The sequence below is a fragment of the Ursus arctos genome, unplaced genomic scaffold, assembly GCF_023065955.2.
Source record: "Ursus arctos isolate Adak ecotype North America unplaced genomic scaffold, UrsArc2.0 scaffold_97, whole genome shotgun sequence".
Taxonomy (NCBI): domain Eukaryota; kingdom Metazoa; phylum Chordata; class Mammalia; order Carnivora; family Ursidae; genus Ursus; species Ursus arctos.
The window spans coordinates 5,036-21,624 of NW_026623119.1; the positions used below are offsets into that span (position 1 = coordinate 5,036).

The 16,589-nt window shown below is 59.0% G+C and overlaps 1 protein-coding gene across 1 annotated transcript in view; it reads right to left on the minus strand.

Moving 5' to 3' along the window:
• Positions 1–16,589, minus strand: part of LOC125281560 (cohesin subunit SA-1-like) — a gene marked incomplete at its 3' end in the record, with an annotated part of 24,548 nt that continues 7,959 nt past the window's right edge. The window contains exons 2-8 of the mRNA XM_057309928.1: positions 14,150–14,305; positions 12,991–13,143; positions 11,929–12,025; positions 10,219–10,295; positions 6,869–6,940; positions 1,988–2,192; positions 1–152 (exon numbers count right to left, since the gene is read on the minus strand). Of these exons, the coding sequence (XP_057165911.1) occupies positions 1–152; positions 1,988–2,192; positions 6,869–6,940; positions 10,219–10,295; positions 11,929–12,025; positions 12,991–13,143; positions 14,150–14,305 (912 nt within the window). The remainder of the gene's footprint in view (positions 153–1,987; positions 2,193–6,868; positions 6,941–10,218; positions 10,296–11,928; positions 12,026–12,990; positions 13,144–14,149; positions 14,306–16,589) is intronic.

Here is a 16,589-nt window from a genome sequence, read left to right on the forward strand (position 1 = left end):
CTGGTGTCGGCGCTGGTCCAGGAGCTCCATGTAGTACTTGTGTCGGCCTTTGAGCTTCGTGATGCTCTCGATCTCGTACAGCCGCTGGGCCGTGCGCCGGCCCGCGCAGATGCCCTGGTTCACGCTGGCCAGCGCCGTCAGCAGCTTCATGGCTGCCGGCAGATTGGGGCCGTGACCCTGGGGCGGGGACCCCGGGGCCCAGACCCCAGCACTGGGCTCCACCTCCCACAGGAGTGGCCCTTCTGCCAGTACTCAGAGGGGTCTGGGGGTAGAAGAGGCTGGGAGGTCGGGCGGTCTGGAGGGGATGCTGCGTCCTGCCAATGCCAGGTCACGAGAGTGCATACGGTCATCCCCACACGACGACCACACACGCGGACCCGGGAACACATCTCAGCGTTCCCAGGCTGTGCACACACCCCCACAACCATCCCACCTGCAAGGTCAAGCCACTGCCCCAGAGCCGGCAGGATTCACCCAGGTGGAAATGGCCTCAGAGGACACACTGGGCCAGAACCGTGGCGGGAAACACACGTCTGCTGCACAACCCCAGCTCGGCGGCTGCAGACACCCGAGGAAGCCTCGCCGTAACCAGGACGCATGGCATCTCGGGACCAGCAGTCCAAGGTCAGAATTCACACGGACCCTCCAGGGGCACATGGCCCCATTCACGCGCTGGACCCTCCAGGGGCACATGGCCCTATTCACGCACAGGACCCTCCAGGGGCACGTGGCCCCATTCACGCGCAGGATCCTCCAGGAGCACGTGGCCCCATTCACGCGCAGGACCCTCCAGGGGCTCGTGGCCCCATTCACGCACAGGACCCTCCAGGGGTACATGGCCCCATTCACACAGTGTTTCCTGCAGACGCAGACGTGGGGACAAGACACACACAGGCCCCGCGGGGCTGACACACCCTAACACACATGCTGAGAGAGCCCTACACCTGCAGGGACCCATCCGACACAAGGGACCGGAATCCCTGTGGGGCACATCCTGCTAAAATCTCATCACAAACTCTGGACTTCTTCATGGTTCCTAACAGGCCCCTGCAAAGACCATCAGGCTTCCTTACCAACACTTCTGTGTGAGGATAGCTAGAGAGCGAGGGACACTGCACCTTCCCGAAGGATGCGAAACTCACAGGACTCGTAACCATGGACCCTCCTCCCTAGTCCCTGTGGTCAGCACTGACCGCTCAGAGTCCGTTCATCGGAAGCTAGCACTGACCACTCGGCCTGTGTTCGGGGAGAAGCTACACCCAGGTGTGACGCCTGATCAATAACCCGATTTGTGGAATTAATAGTCACTTAGAAAAGATAACTCAGGGACGGGAGAAACAGGACACACCCGGGTGGGCCAGCCTGTGGGCTCTTGTGGGGACAGAGGGACAGGACACGCCTGGGGGTCAGCCCTGGGACTGAAGAGCCCACCCTCTCTCCAATGTCAGCCCTGCACATGGTGCCCAGTCGTCGTGGCCTCTGCCGTGGAAGGTGAACAGGACCAACTCTGTGCCGTTGGCCACACCAGTCAGTGGTCGTCCTCCAGCCAACGTCCCTCTGTGGCTTCTCCACCCCCTCCGGCTCTGGCGTCCACCCGCCCAGCAGCCTCTACCCCTTGCAAGCCAGCACACTGGAGGCCCCGGGTGTGGACACCAGCCCTGGGGCAGGAGGAGCCCAGGCTGAGGCCCCTTCCTGTGTGTGCGTGGCCCACGGCCCCTTCCCCCACAGACCCTAGACCCGTGGCCCCTACCCCCATGGCCCATGGCCCTGCCCCCATATCTGTAGCTCCTCCCCCCATGGCCCCTAACCCCCATGTCCTCTGGCCCCTGTCCCTGTGGCCCACGGCCCCTCCCCCATGGCCCCTACCTCCCATGTCTCTGGCCCCTTCCCCCACAGCCCCTGCCCCCCCGCCCCCCCCCCCCCGTGTCCTCTGGCCCCTCCCCCGAGCCAGCAGGAGCCCAGGCGGGGGCGCTGTGCAGCGTCTCACCTGCCAGGGAGCTGGTGTGCCGCAGGCTGTACACGGCCGAGTTTGTGAGGCCGCTGAGCATGCAGATCACCGTGTCCATGAGGTGTCCGTCACACAGCACTGAGGAGTGCGTCTGGTGCACCAGCAGCTCCGTGAACTCGCAGAAGTTCACCCTGAACCTCTTCCAGAAGGGCCCTGGCCCCACGATCGGGTAGAAGTCATTTTGCTGCGTTAAGGACAGAACAAGGGAGGGCGTGAGATGCTGTGCCGGGCGTGGGCCCGTGCCACCATCACCACACGGAGCTCTGCTCCCGACAAGGGACTCTGGGTCACATGACCACACGCTGACCCTGCACTCAGGGGGGTGACACGTCTGCTCTCACTCAGGGTGACCCCAGATCTCCCAGACCTGCACCTGGGGGGTCACACGTCCGCTCTGACTCAGGGTGACCCCAGATCTCCCAGACCTGCACCTGGGGGGGGGGTCAGATACACACACTCACCTGGTAAACATCCCCGAGACCCAGAACCTGGGGGTCACATATCCACACTCACCAGGGTCACCCCACGTCTCCCACACCCTGCATCTGGACGAATGATCTCACGTCCCCCTGGTCAAGTCCGTAGGCTGTGCCGGGTGTACCCGCACATGTGGGAAGGAGCCGGGTCTCCAGGACCTCAGCTCAGCCCTGAGGAAAGCCCGCAGGCACCTCTCCAACGTCATCCCAGAGAAGCTTCGCCCTCCTGTTTTCCACCCTGGTTCGCGCTGAATTCAGGCCCTTTAAATATTTGGCGCGGACGTGAACAGTGAACGGTCCTTAAAAGCAGTACTTTGGCCCTGGGGGCTCAGCCCATTCCTGCTCTCGCGGGAGAAACCAGTGACTCTGCCGGGGCTGGAGTCGGAGGCGGGGCATGGGGAAGGGAAGAGATCACAGACGGGCTTGCAGGTGTGTCCACCTCACCGGCCGCCTGTCAGCCTTCCTGCGTCCTTCCTGCCACGTGCCCAGGAATCAAATCATCAGACAACCCACCACCAGCCTCTTTCCACGTGCACGGCAAGATGTCCGTCAGGAGACCCCGCCTCCAGCCTCTCACCTCCAGCCTCTCCTCTATCAAGTTGTAGGAATTGGTCTGAATTACCTGCAGGACCCGCAGGAGACCCCAAGGGAAGGTGAATCCTGCCAGGAGGTTGAGGCTGGAGGCCCGAACCCAGCAGGGGTGCAGCGCAGCCTGCAAGCACCCAGAGGATGGCGGTGGGTCAGGCATACCCCAACGGTGCGCCCCTCACGCACTGCGCAGCCCTCAAGCTCTACCCACAGGTGCAGCCCTGTGCCCCCCACCCCTACCCCATGCACCGCATCCCCACCTCCGCATGTGCAGGGGCTGCATTCACAGCTCCCTGCCTTGCTCACACTCACCCCTGCAGGCAGGGACCCATGGGCATCATGTACCTTTCCTCTCACACCATGCCCTACCACCTGCACCGCCCCCCACGCCAGAGCCCCCACCGCCACTGCTACCCCCGCGCCAGGGGTCCCACCGCCCGCGCCAGGGCCCCCACCACCCGCGCCGGCCCCCACGCCAGGGACCGCCCCGCCCGCGCCGCAAAACCCCCCCGCCGGGGCCCCCACCGCCCACCAGCCCTTCATGCTACGGCCCCCAAGCACCGCGCCCAAACTTCCTCAGTGTGTTTTGTGACAACCCTCCGTCTCCGTGCAGGGACCCCGGACGCCCCACGCCCCTGCACCTTCTGCATACCACTCCCTCAGCCCTGTCCCTGGGCAACAGGCTCCCACCATTGTCCCCCCAACGCACTGAGCCCCCCACCGTTGGCTGCGATGTGAGGGGGAGGGGTACCCTTCCATGGACTGGCGATCAGACTCGCGTGTAGAGCGCACTTGCTCAAAGGGAGACCCCAGCTTCAAACACCTGATGTGGGTGGGCCTTCGGCACCAGTCCCCAACTGGGAGGTGAGGCCAGGGCTCTGACGGGGTTACAAACATGTCCCGAAACCCCCCATCCCGAGGCTGGACCAGGTGGCTAACCGGATTACAAACGTGTCCTGAAGCCCCCATTCTGAGGCTAGACCAGGCCCCTAACTGGGTTAGAAACATGTCCTAAAACCCCCCATTCTAAGGCTAGATCAGGTAGCTAACCGGGTTACAAACATGTCCTGAAACCCCCCATTCGGAGGCTAGACTAAGTCCCTAACGGGGTTACACACGTCCCAAAACCCCCGATTCCGAGGCTAGACCAGGTTGCTAACCAGATTGCAAATGTGTCCTGAAACCCTCAGTCTGAGGCTAGACCAGATCACAGGTTACAAACATGTCCCTAAACCCCCCCTTTCCAAGGCTAGACCAGCTCACTACCCCGGTCTGCAAGGTCGGTCCTCACTCTGCAAACTCGGTGCGAGTCGTGAGAACACCTCCCACCCCCTCGTCATGACGTGCACTAATACATGTTACCTTGTCTGTGCACACGAAATGGTGAGGAATGAACGATATGCAGGACAGCAGGTGAGCCTCCAGCCCACGGGACACCTGCAGTCACTGGGCCAGAGGCCGGCCACACGGTGCCCTAACCATCTCCACCCAGGTGTGGACGGTTACAGAAACCCTGACTGGTCGGGCCATGCCAACAGTGATCATCACAACAGCACGCAGAGACGGCAGCACAGAGTACACAGAACACGGTCAGGTCTAAGTGTGCCAGCGTAGACGGAACACGATCCGGTCTAAGCGTGCCAGCGTAGGCGGAGCGCGATCCGGTCTAAGCGTGCCAGCGTAGGCGGAGCGCGATCCGGTCTAAGCGTGCCAGCGTAGACGGAACACGATCCGGTCTAAGCGTGCCAGCGTAGGCGGAGCGCGATCCGGTCTAAGCGTGCCAGCGTAGACGGAGCGCTATCCGGTCTAAGCGTGCCAGCGTAGACCGAACACGATCCGGTCTAAGCGTGCCAGCGTAGGCGGAGCGCGATCTGGTCTAAGTGTGCTAGCGTAGACGGAACACGATCCGGTCTAAACGTGCCAGTGTAGTCAAAACATCGTCAGGTCTAATAAACATGATCGGGTAAAATGTGCCAGTGTAGACAAAATAGAGTCAGGTCTCCGTGACACAGTGTAGACAGGATATGATCAGGTCTAAACGTGCCAGTGTAGTCAAAACATGCTCAGGTCCAATAGAACACGATCGGGTAAAATGTGCCAGTGTAGACAGAATAGAGTCAGGTCTCCGTGACACAGTGTAGACAGGATATGATCAGGTCTAAATGTGCCAGTGTAGTCAAAACATGGTCAGGTCTAATAGAACACGATCGGGTAAAATGTGCCAGTGTAGACAGAATAGAGTCAGGTCTCCGTGACACAGTGTAGACAGGATATGATCGGGTCTAAACGTGCCAGTGTAGTCAAAACATGGTCAGGTCTAATAGAACACGATCGGGTAAAATGTGCCAGTGTAGACAAATAGAGTCAGGTCTCCGTGACACAGTGTAGACAGGATATGATCAGGTCCAAACGTGCCAGTGTAGTCAAAACATGCTCAGGTCTAATAGAACACGATCGGGCAAAATGTGCCAGTGTAGACAGAAGAGTCAGGTCTCCGTGACACAGTGTAGACAGGATATGATCAGGTCTAAACGTGCCAGTGGAGATGGAAAACAGTCAGGCTCCCTGACACAGTGTAAACAAAACACTGTCAGGTCTAAACATCCCAGGGTAGACAGAATATGGTCAGGTCTAAATGCACCAATGTAGACAGAACACGACCCGGTCTAAATGTGCCAGTGTAGACAGAACACAGGGCACCATGACACAGTGTAGACCAAACACAGCATGTCTACATGACTCAGTGTAGGCAGAACATTGTCAGGTCTAAACATGCCAGTGTGGACAGAACATGATCGGGTCTAAACGTGCCAGTGTGGACAGAATAGAGTCAGGTCTCCATGACAAGGTGTAGACAAAACACGTCAGGTCTACATGACGCAGTGTAGGCAGAACACTGTCAGGTCTCAGTGTGCCAGTGTAGACACAATAGAGTCAGGTCTCCATGATACAGTGTAGATGGGACATGATCTGGTCTAAATGTGCCAGTGTAGACAGAACACAGTCAGGTCTCCAAGACATAGTGTAGACAAAAACATGATCAGATCGAAATGTGCCAGTGTAGATGCAAAAGTCTGGTCTCCATGACAGAGCATACACACAGCAGAACACTGTCAGATCTAAACATCCCAGTGTAGACAGAACATGATCAGGTTTAAACATGTCAGTGTAGACAGAGCAAGATCAGGTCTAAGCGTGCCAGTGTAGACAGAATAGTCAGGGCTCCATGACATGGTGCAGACAGAACATGGTCAGGTGTGAACATCCCAGCATAGACAGAACATGACCAGTCTAACTGCACCAGTGTAGACAGAACACAACCCAGTCTAAACGTGGCAGTGTGGACAGAACTCACTGGATGAACTCAGCTTTGCTGGACAGGTCAGGTCTGACTGTGCCCTTGCGCACAGACAGAGTCTGGCTTCACCGTTCTCATTTGAAGCAGCACGCCATGGGCCCTATGTGCACTCAGTGTGGACTCAGCACCGTCAGGTCCTGTCCCGTGGTGGACACGACGCGGCAGCTCCAGTGCGCTCGGGGTGGACAGGATGGGGTCAGGTCAGGTAGAGCCCCCTCGCTGCAGTCCAGACACAGCGAAGTCTGGACCCTGTCTGCGGGGCCAGCTCCGTGCAGCTCTCCTGGGAGCCGGGCACAAGCCCGCGGTCCCTCGTCGGCAATCGGGATGCCCACCCCGTGCTGGGGACTCCACACGAGCTACCCCGGGCTCCGTCGGCCTCGGGCATGCTGGGAAACCACCCAGAACCACCCCATTCTTAAACAGTGGAACGGGTGTTACCAGCTTCTCTGGCCACATGATGGTCAGGATCCAGGGGTAAGCCAGAAACTTCTTGTAGTAAAGACCGGTCTCCTGCAAGGACAGACGAGACGTGCCGATGAATTCCAGCGTCCCCGGGCCCACAGCGGGTCCCAGCAGGACAGGCCCGTGCAGCATGGGGTGCTGGGAGGTGGTCTCCATCCCCCCCGGAGGCTGAGGCCTGTGGGTGAGTGGGGGGGTTCAGCTCCGAGGCCCATGGGCGGGGGGGGGGGCGGCTCCGAGCAGCCGACAGCGTGCTCGCCCTGCCTCTACAATAGCAGTCCATGTCCTCTTTCACGTCAGTGTCCTCGCGAGGGGGGGGACAGGCTGCGTCTGCGGCGCTCAGCCACCGTGTGTACACGACTGATACTCGGAACATGCACTGTGTCATCTCTGGAGGCCAGGACCGGGAGACACCACGGCACAGACACCGCTCTGCGCAGAGGACCGGGGAGCACTGGAGCCTCTCACGCTGCCCTGCCACGTCTCCATACGGCCAGTGGCCATGCATGTCACCCTGCCCGCTGTGGGCCCTCACACTCTGGCATTTCCCTACAATGTGTCCGGCGGCCTGCTCTTTGGGAAGCACAGGGTCTCCCATGAGGGAGACAGGCTGGGGGACTGGCAACACCGCCGCTGCTGCTTCTGAGCTGGGGGGAGACTGAACGGGATCCCGATCCAGCAACGGGGGTTCTCTGAAGTAAGAGGCCCAGTCAAGTCAGGGCCATGCTCAGTGACCCCAAGGAAGGAACTAAGTTCAGGGACATGGAGGCCGGAAGCAAAGTAGGGCGTCGTCCTCTACTACGGGCCTGAGCTCTCCAAAGTGCCGAACTCGTGGGCTTCAAGGGAGCCTGGGCGCAGAGGCTAATGTCACGTGGGACCCTTAGCTGGACCCTCAATGGGACAGAAACAAAACGTGAGGACATCCCTGAGACAGGCACGGTAATGCGTGCGGCCCCTTCACGCAGATGCTATCCTCCAGCGACTTAGTGGGCCCAAGAGTGAGGACTGGACCACGGTCACACTGGAGCGTTCACAGCCACACATGCAGACACAGCCAGGGCCCAATTCAGTCTGCAGCCCCCTTGCAAGTGGTTCTGGGGAACACAAGCAGTGGCAAACACATGTGTGCACCTTCATGGACCTACACACACACCATGTGCACAGCGCACATCTGCATGCACTCGCTCACGTGCACAGGGCACACGCATGTGCATGCACAGCACAGGGGCACATGCACACACATGGAGATAAGATGAAGATGGCACACGTATTCACTCACTCACATGCACAGGGCACATGTGTGTGCATGCACGGCACAGAGGCACATGCATGGGGATGAGATGAAGATGCCACACATATGCATTCGCTCGCTCACGCACACCGTGTGCAAGCGTGTGCATGCACAGCACAGAGGCACATACTCACACATGAGGATAAGCTGAAGACGGCACACGCACGTGCATTCACTCGCTCATGTGCATGGTGCACACGCGTGTGCATGCACCACACAGAGGCACATACTCACACATGAGGATAAGCTGAAGACGGCACACGCACGTGCATTCACTCGCTCATGTGCACGGTGCACACGCGTGTGCATGCACCACACAGAGGCACATACTCACACATGAGGATAAGCTGAAGACGGCACACGCACGTGCATTCACTCGCGCACAGAGGCACATGCACGATAAGGTGAAGAGGGCACACGCGCAAGCGCATTTGCTCGCCCACGTGCACAGTGCACATACAGGTGCATACACAGCACATGTGCACACATGGTGATAAGGTGAAGACGGCACACGCGCAAGCGCATTCGCTCGCCCACGTGCACAGTGCACATGCGTGTGCATGCAGGGCACATGTGCACACATGGTGATAAGGTGAAGATGGCACACGCGCATATGCATTTGCTCGCTCATGTGCACGGTGCACACGCGTGTGCATTCACCGCACAGAGGCACATGTGCGATAAGGTGAAGACGGCACACGCACAAGCGCATTCGCTCGCCCACGTGCACAGTGCACATGCGTGTGCATGCACAGAGGCACATGTGCACACGTGGGGGTAAGGTGAAGACGGCGGAGCGTTAGTTGCCGAACGCAGGCGAAGTCTACGTATTCTTCCCCTTTCCTTAGGGTTGACGTTCCAAATAAAGTTAAGGAAAACAGTTACTGTTCACGGACTTGATTCACAAGACTTTCTGAAGTCACTAAGTATTTTAAACTGTGAGGAATTAATGTAGATGCTACGTGTGTTCCCTGAAAGGACGAGTCCATCAGCAAGCTATGGTCCATGCACACAGAGGGACATGACGCAGCCTTGAAGAGGAAGACGTTCTGCGCCTGCTAGGACGTGGATGGACCTTGAGACGTGACCGAGACACAGAAGGACACATCCTGCCTGATTCCACGTACATGGGGTGCCTAAAGGCATGCATGCAACTACGAGACTGGCAATAACTACATGGCCTCGAACACGGGATGCGGAGGCATGCATCCGTGGAGATGCTGTGAAAAGAAGCCGGCGTCACACCACAGAGTAAAACGTGCACATACTCTGACCATTTGCTACATGCACACATGGGAACACACACAGCAGGACCCACGGACGTCGCATGTCCACAGCCACACAAAGCCCGAAACCGACCCGAAGGCCACCAGGAGCAGAACGGGGATGGGAACCACACACACGCATGCGATGGAACATTCCACAGCCATGACATAGATGTCTACTCGACATTATTCACATTTATAGAAAGTCTTTCCTAAACTGTGTGTGCGTGTGAGGGAAGAGCCGTAGAGACGCCACGCTGAGCGCCGGTCTCTCCCGGCACGGAGCTGGAAGCCGGGCACAGCAGGGCCGGTATGCACGGGGGTGCGCATGCAAGAAAGCCCAAGCACCGGAACATCGCGAGGCCCAAGTTCAGGGCCGTACTCCTCAAACGGCGGGGAGGAGGTCAGCACGGGCGCAGGGCGCATCTAGGCACCCGCCGGCCTTGCTGTTTCTTCCTCTGGATGAAGGCCACGTGAGCACCATGTGATAACCACGTCTTCCCCGTACATAACAGAATGTCCCATATCTAATTTAGGTTTGCATTTTCCTTTCTAAAGCAACGTGGTCCTGCCCGCAAAGCACCAGAGGGCCGGCTTCTCCCAGGGAAGCAGAGAAGGACGGCTTCTACCTGGAGATGGGGATGCCTCAGCCCCTTCCACCCCCAGGCTTGACCGTAAACCCGCGTGCCCGGGGGATCCAGGGCAGCGACGCTGAGGAGGAAGCTCCCGCGACCTCAGGCCCGGGCTCACGGAGTGCGCGGAGCCCGCCCCACCTGGTCAAACTTCTCGGTCATTTTGTGCACCACGTTCTTGCCTTGGTTGCTCTGGTAGAGCTCGGCTGTCACCATCCCTGCGAGAGAAAGAAGGAAACGCGGTTCAACCCGACCGCCCTGCTCCTAGGGGACAAGGCCTCATCCCTGAGATAGGACAGTGAGGCCACAGAATCCAGCCTCACTGGCTGGGGTCTACACGCGCTGTGGCTCCCGCGTGTCTAACACGACGGGGCTTTCACGAGGCACCCTCAGGGCTCCCGGCTAGACGCCGCCGCCGGGGCTTCCCGACAGGCCGGTCCTGCCCCCACAGCTCCTGCGTCAGGATCTGGAGGGAAGGGGAAGCCCCCGTTGTTCGCTGGTGATGACGACTCATGGACATGGAAGCACACACCATACGAGGGACTCACTCGTAGCATGAACCTCAGCAGTGTGTTTATTTCCCGCAGTGCACCATCACCACGGCCACTGCAGGAAGCCCCCACCCCCCAGACACTGGTGGTCCCCTCCCGTTTCCCTGGCCCCAGGAACCACTGAGATGCCGTCCGTCTGCGGACATGCCCGTTCTGGACATTTCGTGCACGTGGGGTCACACCCTGGGTGGCGTGGTGTGTCTGTGTCTCTCCCTGAGCGCCGTGCGTCCAAAGTGCACGCACACGGCAGCAGGGGTCGGTGTTTCCCCGCCGGGTATGACCGAGTACGTTTCACGCTCCGTGTGTGTAAGTCAACAGAGCCCTTGCAGACGGCGGGGAGAGCTTTAGCTTCCAGCATTCCTGCGGCAGAACCTGAGCTGTCCGTCAGCACCCAGACGTCCCCGTGGGAGGCTGACGGCCCCGCTGCCCTCGGCCCTGCTGACATCCTGTGCTGACCAAAGCCCTGGGAGGGAGGGCGTGCCGGCCCCACACATGTCCCGTCCTGCACCCCGAGCCTCCCGCGAGAGCAGCTCACTGGTCAGCATCCTGGGCGAGCCGCTCCACGGGCGCTGCACAGGGGACGTGGAACTGTCACGGACCACAGTGTGGCCCTCTGCTGAAGCCCACCCACAGCAACCCCAACTTGGAAAGAGCGGAGGCTCCGGGGGAGGGTCCTTCCTGCTTCTTCCAGCTTCTGGGGCTCCAGGCGTCCCTGGGCTGGTGGCCACATCCCTCCCGTCTCTGCCTCTGTCCTCACGTGGCTTCTCCTCTGTATCTGCATTTCTCCTCTTCTTTTTTAAGATTAATTTATTTGAGAGAGAGAGCACGGATGGGAGGGGCAGAAGGAGAGAGAGAGAGAGAGTCTCAAGGAGACTCCACACTGAGCACGGAGCCCGACGTGGGGCTCAATCCCAGCACCCTGAGATCATGACCTGAGCTGAAACCAAGAGTCGGACATTTAACTGACTGCACCATCCAGGTGCCCCTGCGTCCCTCCTCTTACAAGGACAAAGTCTCACGGGACGAGGGCCACCCTAAGGACTATCGTACTGCTGACGTCGGCAAAGTGAGGTCATATGCTGAGGGCCTGGGGTCTGGACACGGACAGAGCTTTATCTGGGAGAACAATCACCCTTCGCTCTGAGATAACGCTGCTCACAAGAAGCAAGCGCTCTTACTAATCCAGCCTCGGCCAAAGCCCCAGCCCGCCTGGTCTCTTACAACCACACGCGGGCAGGACAGGCAGGCCCGGCGGGCCCATGTGTGGGGACACCCACGCGCGTCCAGGAGCACGGCTCACCTTCACAGCCACAGCACTGGACGAAGAAGCTGATGAGGTCCAGCAGGGCCAGCTCCCTGTCCTCCTTGTAAGACTGCACCCACTCCTCGACAGCCGTCTGCAGGGGTAACAGCCGGTGGTGAGCATGCATGTGCGATGAGGAGTGTGGGACGGGCCAGACGTGAGGACACGTGCATCTGATGGCCAGTGATGAGCACTCGTGTGTGAGTGCGTGTGTGCGTGATCAGGCACGTGACAGGCAGTGGTGAGCGTGTGTGTGTGTGACTGATGAGCTATGCGTGACGGAGCAGCTATGAGCACACGTGTGCATGTACGTGTGTGATGAGGTCGTGTGACGGAGCAGCTATGAGCACGCGTGTGTGTGTACGTGTGTGTGATAAGGTCGTGTGACGGCAGCGCTGAGCACTTGTGTGCATGTACGTGTACGTATGTGTGATGAGGTCGTGTGACGGCAGCGCTGAGCACGCGTGTGCGTGTACGTGTGTGTGATGAGGTCGTGTGACGGCAGCGCTGAGCACTCGTGTGCGTGTACGTGTGTGTGATGAGGTCGTGTGACGGCAGCGCTGAGCACTCGTGTGCGTGTACGTGTGTGTGATGAGGTCGTGTGACGGCAGTGCTGAGCACGCGTGTGCGTGTACGTGTGTGTGATGAGGTCGTGTGACGGCAGCGCTGAGCACGCATGTGCGTGTACGTGTGTGTGATGAGGTTGTGTGACGGCAGCTACAAGCACTCGTGTGCGTGTACGTGTGTGTGATGAGGTCGTGTGACGGCAGTGCTGAGCACTCGTGTACATGTACGTGTACGTGTGTGTGATGAGGTCGTGTGACGGCAGTGCTGAGCACTCGTGTGCATGTACGTGTGTGAGGTGCATGTGACGGGCATACATGGCGGCCGGGCAGCCCAGGCAGCACAAGGCTGCAGTGGGTGGGGCCCTGACTCCGTGGGGACAACCTAGCCTCCATGTGGCACAGAGGAGCGACTGATGCCAGGCGGGCGCCCGTGTCTGCCGCCCCCCACACCCGCCCCACCGCACGCCACCCCTCCCCCCGCAGCGGGCAGTACCTGCACGGAGTTCTTCCCCAGGGCGACCATCTCAAAGAGGGTCACCTCCGTGGTGATGGCCACTTTCCTCTTGCGGTGCTTCCGTGGCGGCCGCCCTCGCCGGCGGTTGCCCGGCCCGCTGGTATCCTGGCCCCCCGAGGGTGCTCCCTGCGCCTAAAACCAGAGGAGGACTTGACCGGGCTGCCCCCCCACACCGGAAGCCCCATGTCCCGGGGGAGGGCGAGGAGGGTGCAGCAGCCCCCACACGCAGGGCTGCACCGCCGTGGTACAGGGCCGGCACAGGGGGCGCTGTCCTGGGAATCCACTGTCAAGACCAACACAGCTGCACAGACACCTGGCAATTCAGGAGAGACCCCGCAGCAGTGCCCCACCCACCATCACATCCTCACGGCTTTCATATCCAACAGGTCCGGGCTCCACACAGCCTTCCCTGCACCAGCCAGAAGCCGTGTCTGCTCACCTGAGTCTCTGGGCAGGGAGGCGGGGTTCCCAGCCCCAGGAGGGGTTGCGCTGCGGGGCACCTGGAAGGGAGGGTGCGGGACAGACCCCAGCCCCCTGGGGCAGGAGGCATCAACGCCACAGAGCAGGGAGGGGACACTAGCCAGAGGACAAGTAAGGGGACGCCATGTCTGAGGATGGCGAGGGGACGCAGTGTGTCAGGACAGAGGAGGGAACGCCTTGTGTCAGGATGGGGAGGGGATGCCATGTCTGTGGATGGGGGAGGGAATGCCATGTCTCAGGACGGGGAGGGATGCCATGTCTCAGGATGTGGAGGGGACACTGAGCCTGAGGACAAGGGAGGGGACGCCATGTCTAAGGATGGGGAGGGGATGCTGTGTCTGTGGATGGGGAAGAGGATGCTGTGTCTGTGGATGGGGGAGGGGATGCCGTGTCTCAGGACGGGGCGGGATGCCGTGTCTGAGGATGTGGAGGGGACACTGAGCCTGAGGACAAGGGAGGCGACGCCGTGTCTCAGGACGGGGAGGGGAAGTGCCCTGGTGGTCCCGTTGGGCCCTAGTGGGCTTGTGGTTCGACGGGCAGGCCGTGAAGGGATGACAGCCTCCAGGATCCATGTGCCAGCAGGCCAGCGCCTAGCCTGATGCAGAGAAGCACTTCACAACCCACCCAGCCCGTGATCCCTCCCAGCAGTGGTCAGTACCAGTATGGAGCTCCTCCTCCTGGCCATCACCTCAAAGACGGTCACCACGGAGATGAACTGGCCAGCCTGATTCCTGAGCCTCCCGCAGGAACGCCGGCCTCGCCGTCGGGGTCCACTCCTACCGGCATCCCGGCCCCCCGAGGGTCCTTCCTGCATCTACAACCAGAAAGTGGCATGTGAAGAGCCAGGAAACGCTGATACCTGGAGGCCAGCTTAATGACGGGACCCCTTCACTGCCGGACTGAGGAGGCACGGCCAGGAAGTAGCCGCTACAACTGCCCATTACCACCAGGGGCCCCGGGGCAAGGAAGGCAGCCACCCCGAGTCACCCACTGTGGCTGCAGGACAGAGGCCTTAGCCAGAGCCTCTGATTCTCGCCAGGCCCTCAGCTGAGTGCTCATACACCAACCTCCATGGTGCCCGTGTCCTCATCCATCTCCCCACCCATGCCCCCGTCCCAGCCTGACACACCCAGTCCACTTGCTGCAGCCACAGCCATGACCACCAGTGTCCAGGGAACAGCAAGCCGTTCTGAACCCAATCCCGAGGGCTGTGTCTCAGGGCTATGGGGTACCCATCACTCCACTGATCAGAGCCCAGGATGGAGATGGGGAGCTCGGGCCAGTGACCAGCAAGGTCAGGGGAAGTCAGTCCTGTGGGACAGGTGAGCCAGCTATCCCTGTCTCTAGGGGCTCGTGGGGCCCAATGGCCCAGCAGAAGCAGGGCTGTGACCACCACAGCCTCATGGGGCACAAGGAGGGTAGCCCAGAACCAGGGGTCACGGGTGCACACAGCAGAACGAGGGAGTCACAAAAGAACCTGGGGTCATGCACAAAGGTGGCAAACCTGGGAGTCATGGAGACAGTGAAACCTGGGGGTGCTGGCAGAAGCTGGGGCCACATATGCAGACAGGGGAACCTGAGGATCACTCACGGGCACACCTGCCCAATAGCAGTGTGACCTTCCCTAGTGGGCTGCAACTACTGCACGAGGACCAACACGGATGCAGTGAGAGAACCAGGGCCATGCCTGCCCTGACTCAATGCCCCCCTGCCCACTAAACTATGGCCCACCAAGGGCACGCTGACACTGTGAGTCCTCGAGGGCCATCCTGGGGCAGAGAGGGTCTGCAGGACAAGTGCCCATGTTAGCACCACACCCCTACACCCTTACACTGTGGGCCTCTACGACACGGTCTTCATGACCGAGAACGTCGGAGGGCTCTAGGGCTAGGCCAGGCTGGCTCACTGCCACCAGTAACCCCACTGCAACGCACACCTGGTCCCGCCTGTAGGAACCCCACATTGACACGTGTGTCATTAAAGGCCTTGCCTCAGGAATGCACTCTCAAGTGTCTTCGGGAAGATGAATTTGCAAATGTACACGTATGCACAGAGACTGTGAGATCACGCACACGTGGTGTGATACTCACGTGAGGCATCAGGATGACAGGAAGACATTCACTTTCTGTACTGTTTTCGGAACTCTTCGGCAAGTGTATAATGATTTCAAGTAAGAAAGTCTCAGGTTTGGCTATTGGTACCTGTTATCCCTGGGACGTAGCATGAACTGGTTTGCCATTTACTCCACCTTGAACTACGTCCACTGCTCCCTCTTTCCTATCCTCCATACGCTACAGAAAATGCCTTTCATGGCTTTAGATTTTAACCCAGTTCTCAGAGGCTAAGAAGACAAGTAGAGACAGAAGGTATAAAGTGCTCTGTGTGGCCAGCAGCACCACGTGAGGCACTAATCAGCACTAGAGGCCAGAGTCTCCCTCCCCACCCAGGACTGGATGCTTGTTCCACACCTGCATTCACACTGGGCCAAGAACGCAGCAAGGCCGACTACTTCTACTCCACAATGCATTCGAAGTCCTACTCCATGCAGCGAACAGGAGAAGGAAATGAAAGTCACCCGATTGGGAAAGAAGGTGTAAAATTACCTCTATTTGAGAATGACAGGATTGGCTATGTAGAAAGTCCCAGAGGACGTATCGAACTATCTCCTCAAACTCAACAGTGAATTTAGCAAGGCCACAGAATACAAGGTCACTATCACAGAATCAATCATATTTCTATAAACAAGCAGTAAAAACTGCACGTGGAAATTAAGAAAAAAAAGTACCAAATACAACAGCTCCTCAAAAATGAAATACTTAGATATCAACCTAACAAAATACATGTAGGGTCTGTGTCCTGAACGCTACAAGAGTTTGATGAAAAAAATCAAATAAGACCTTCGGAAACAGTGAGCTATACCATGTTCATGGAATGGAATGGTGAAATGGACCATGCTACGTACAACAGAGGGCAACTTCAATACCCCACTCTCGATAAGGGATAGAACAACCAGACAGAAGACAAGTGAGGACAAAAAGGACTTAACAAACCAACTAGATCTAAGACATAGATACTAAACCCCCCACCCAGCAATAGCA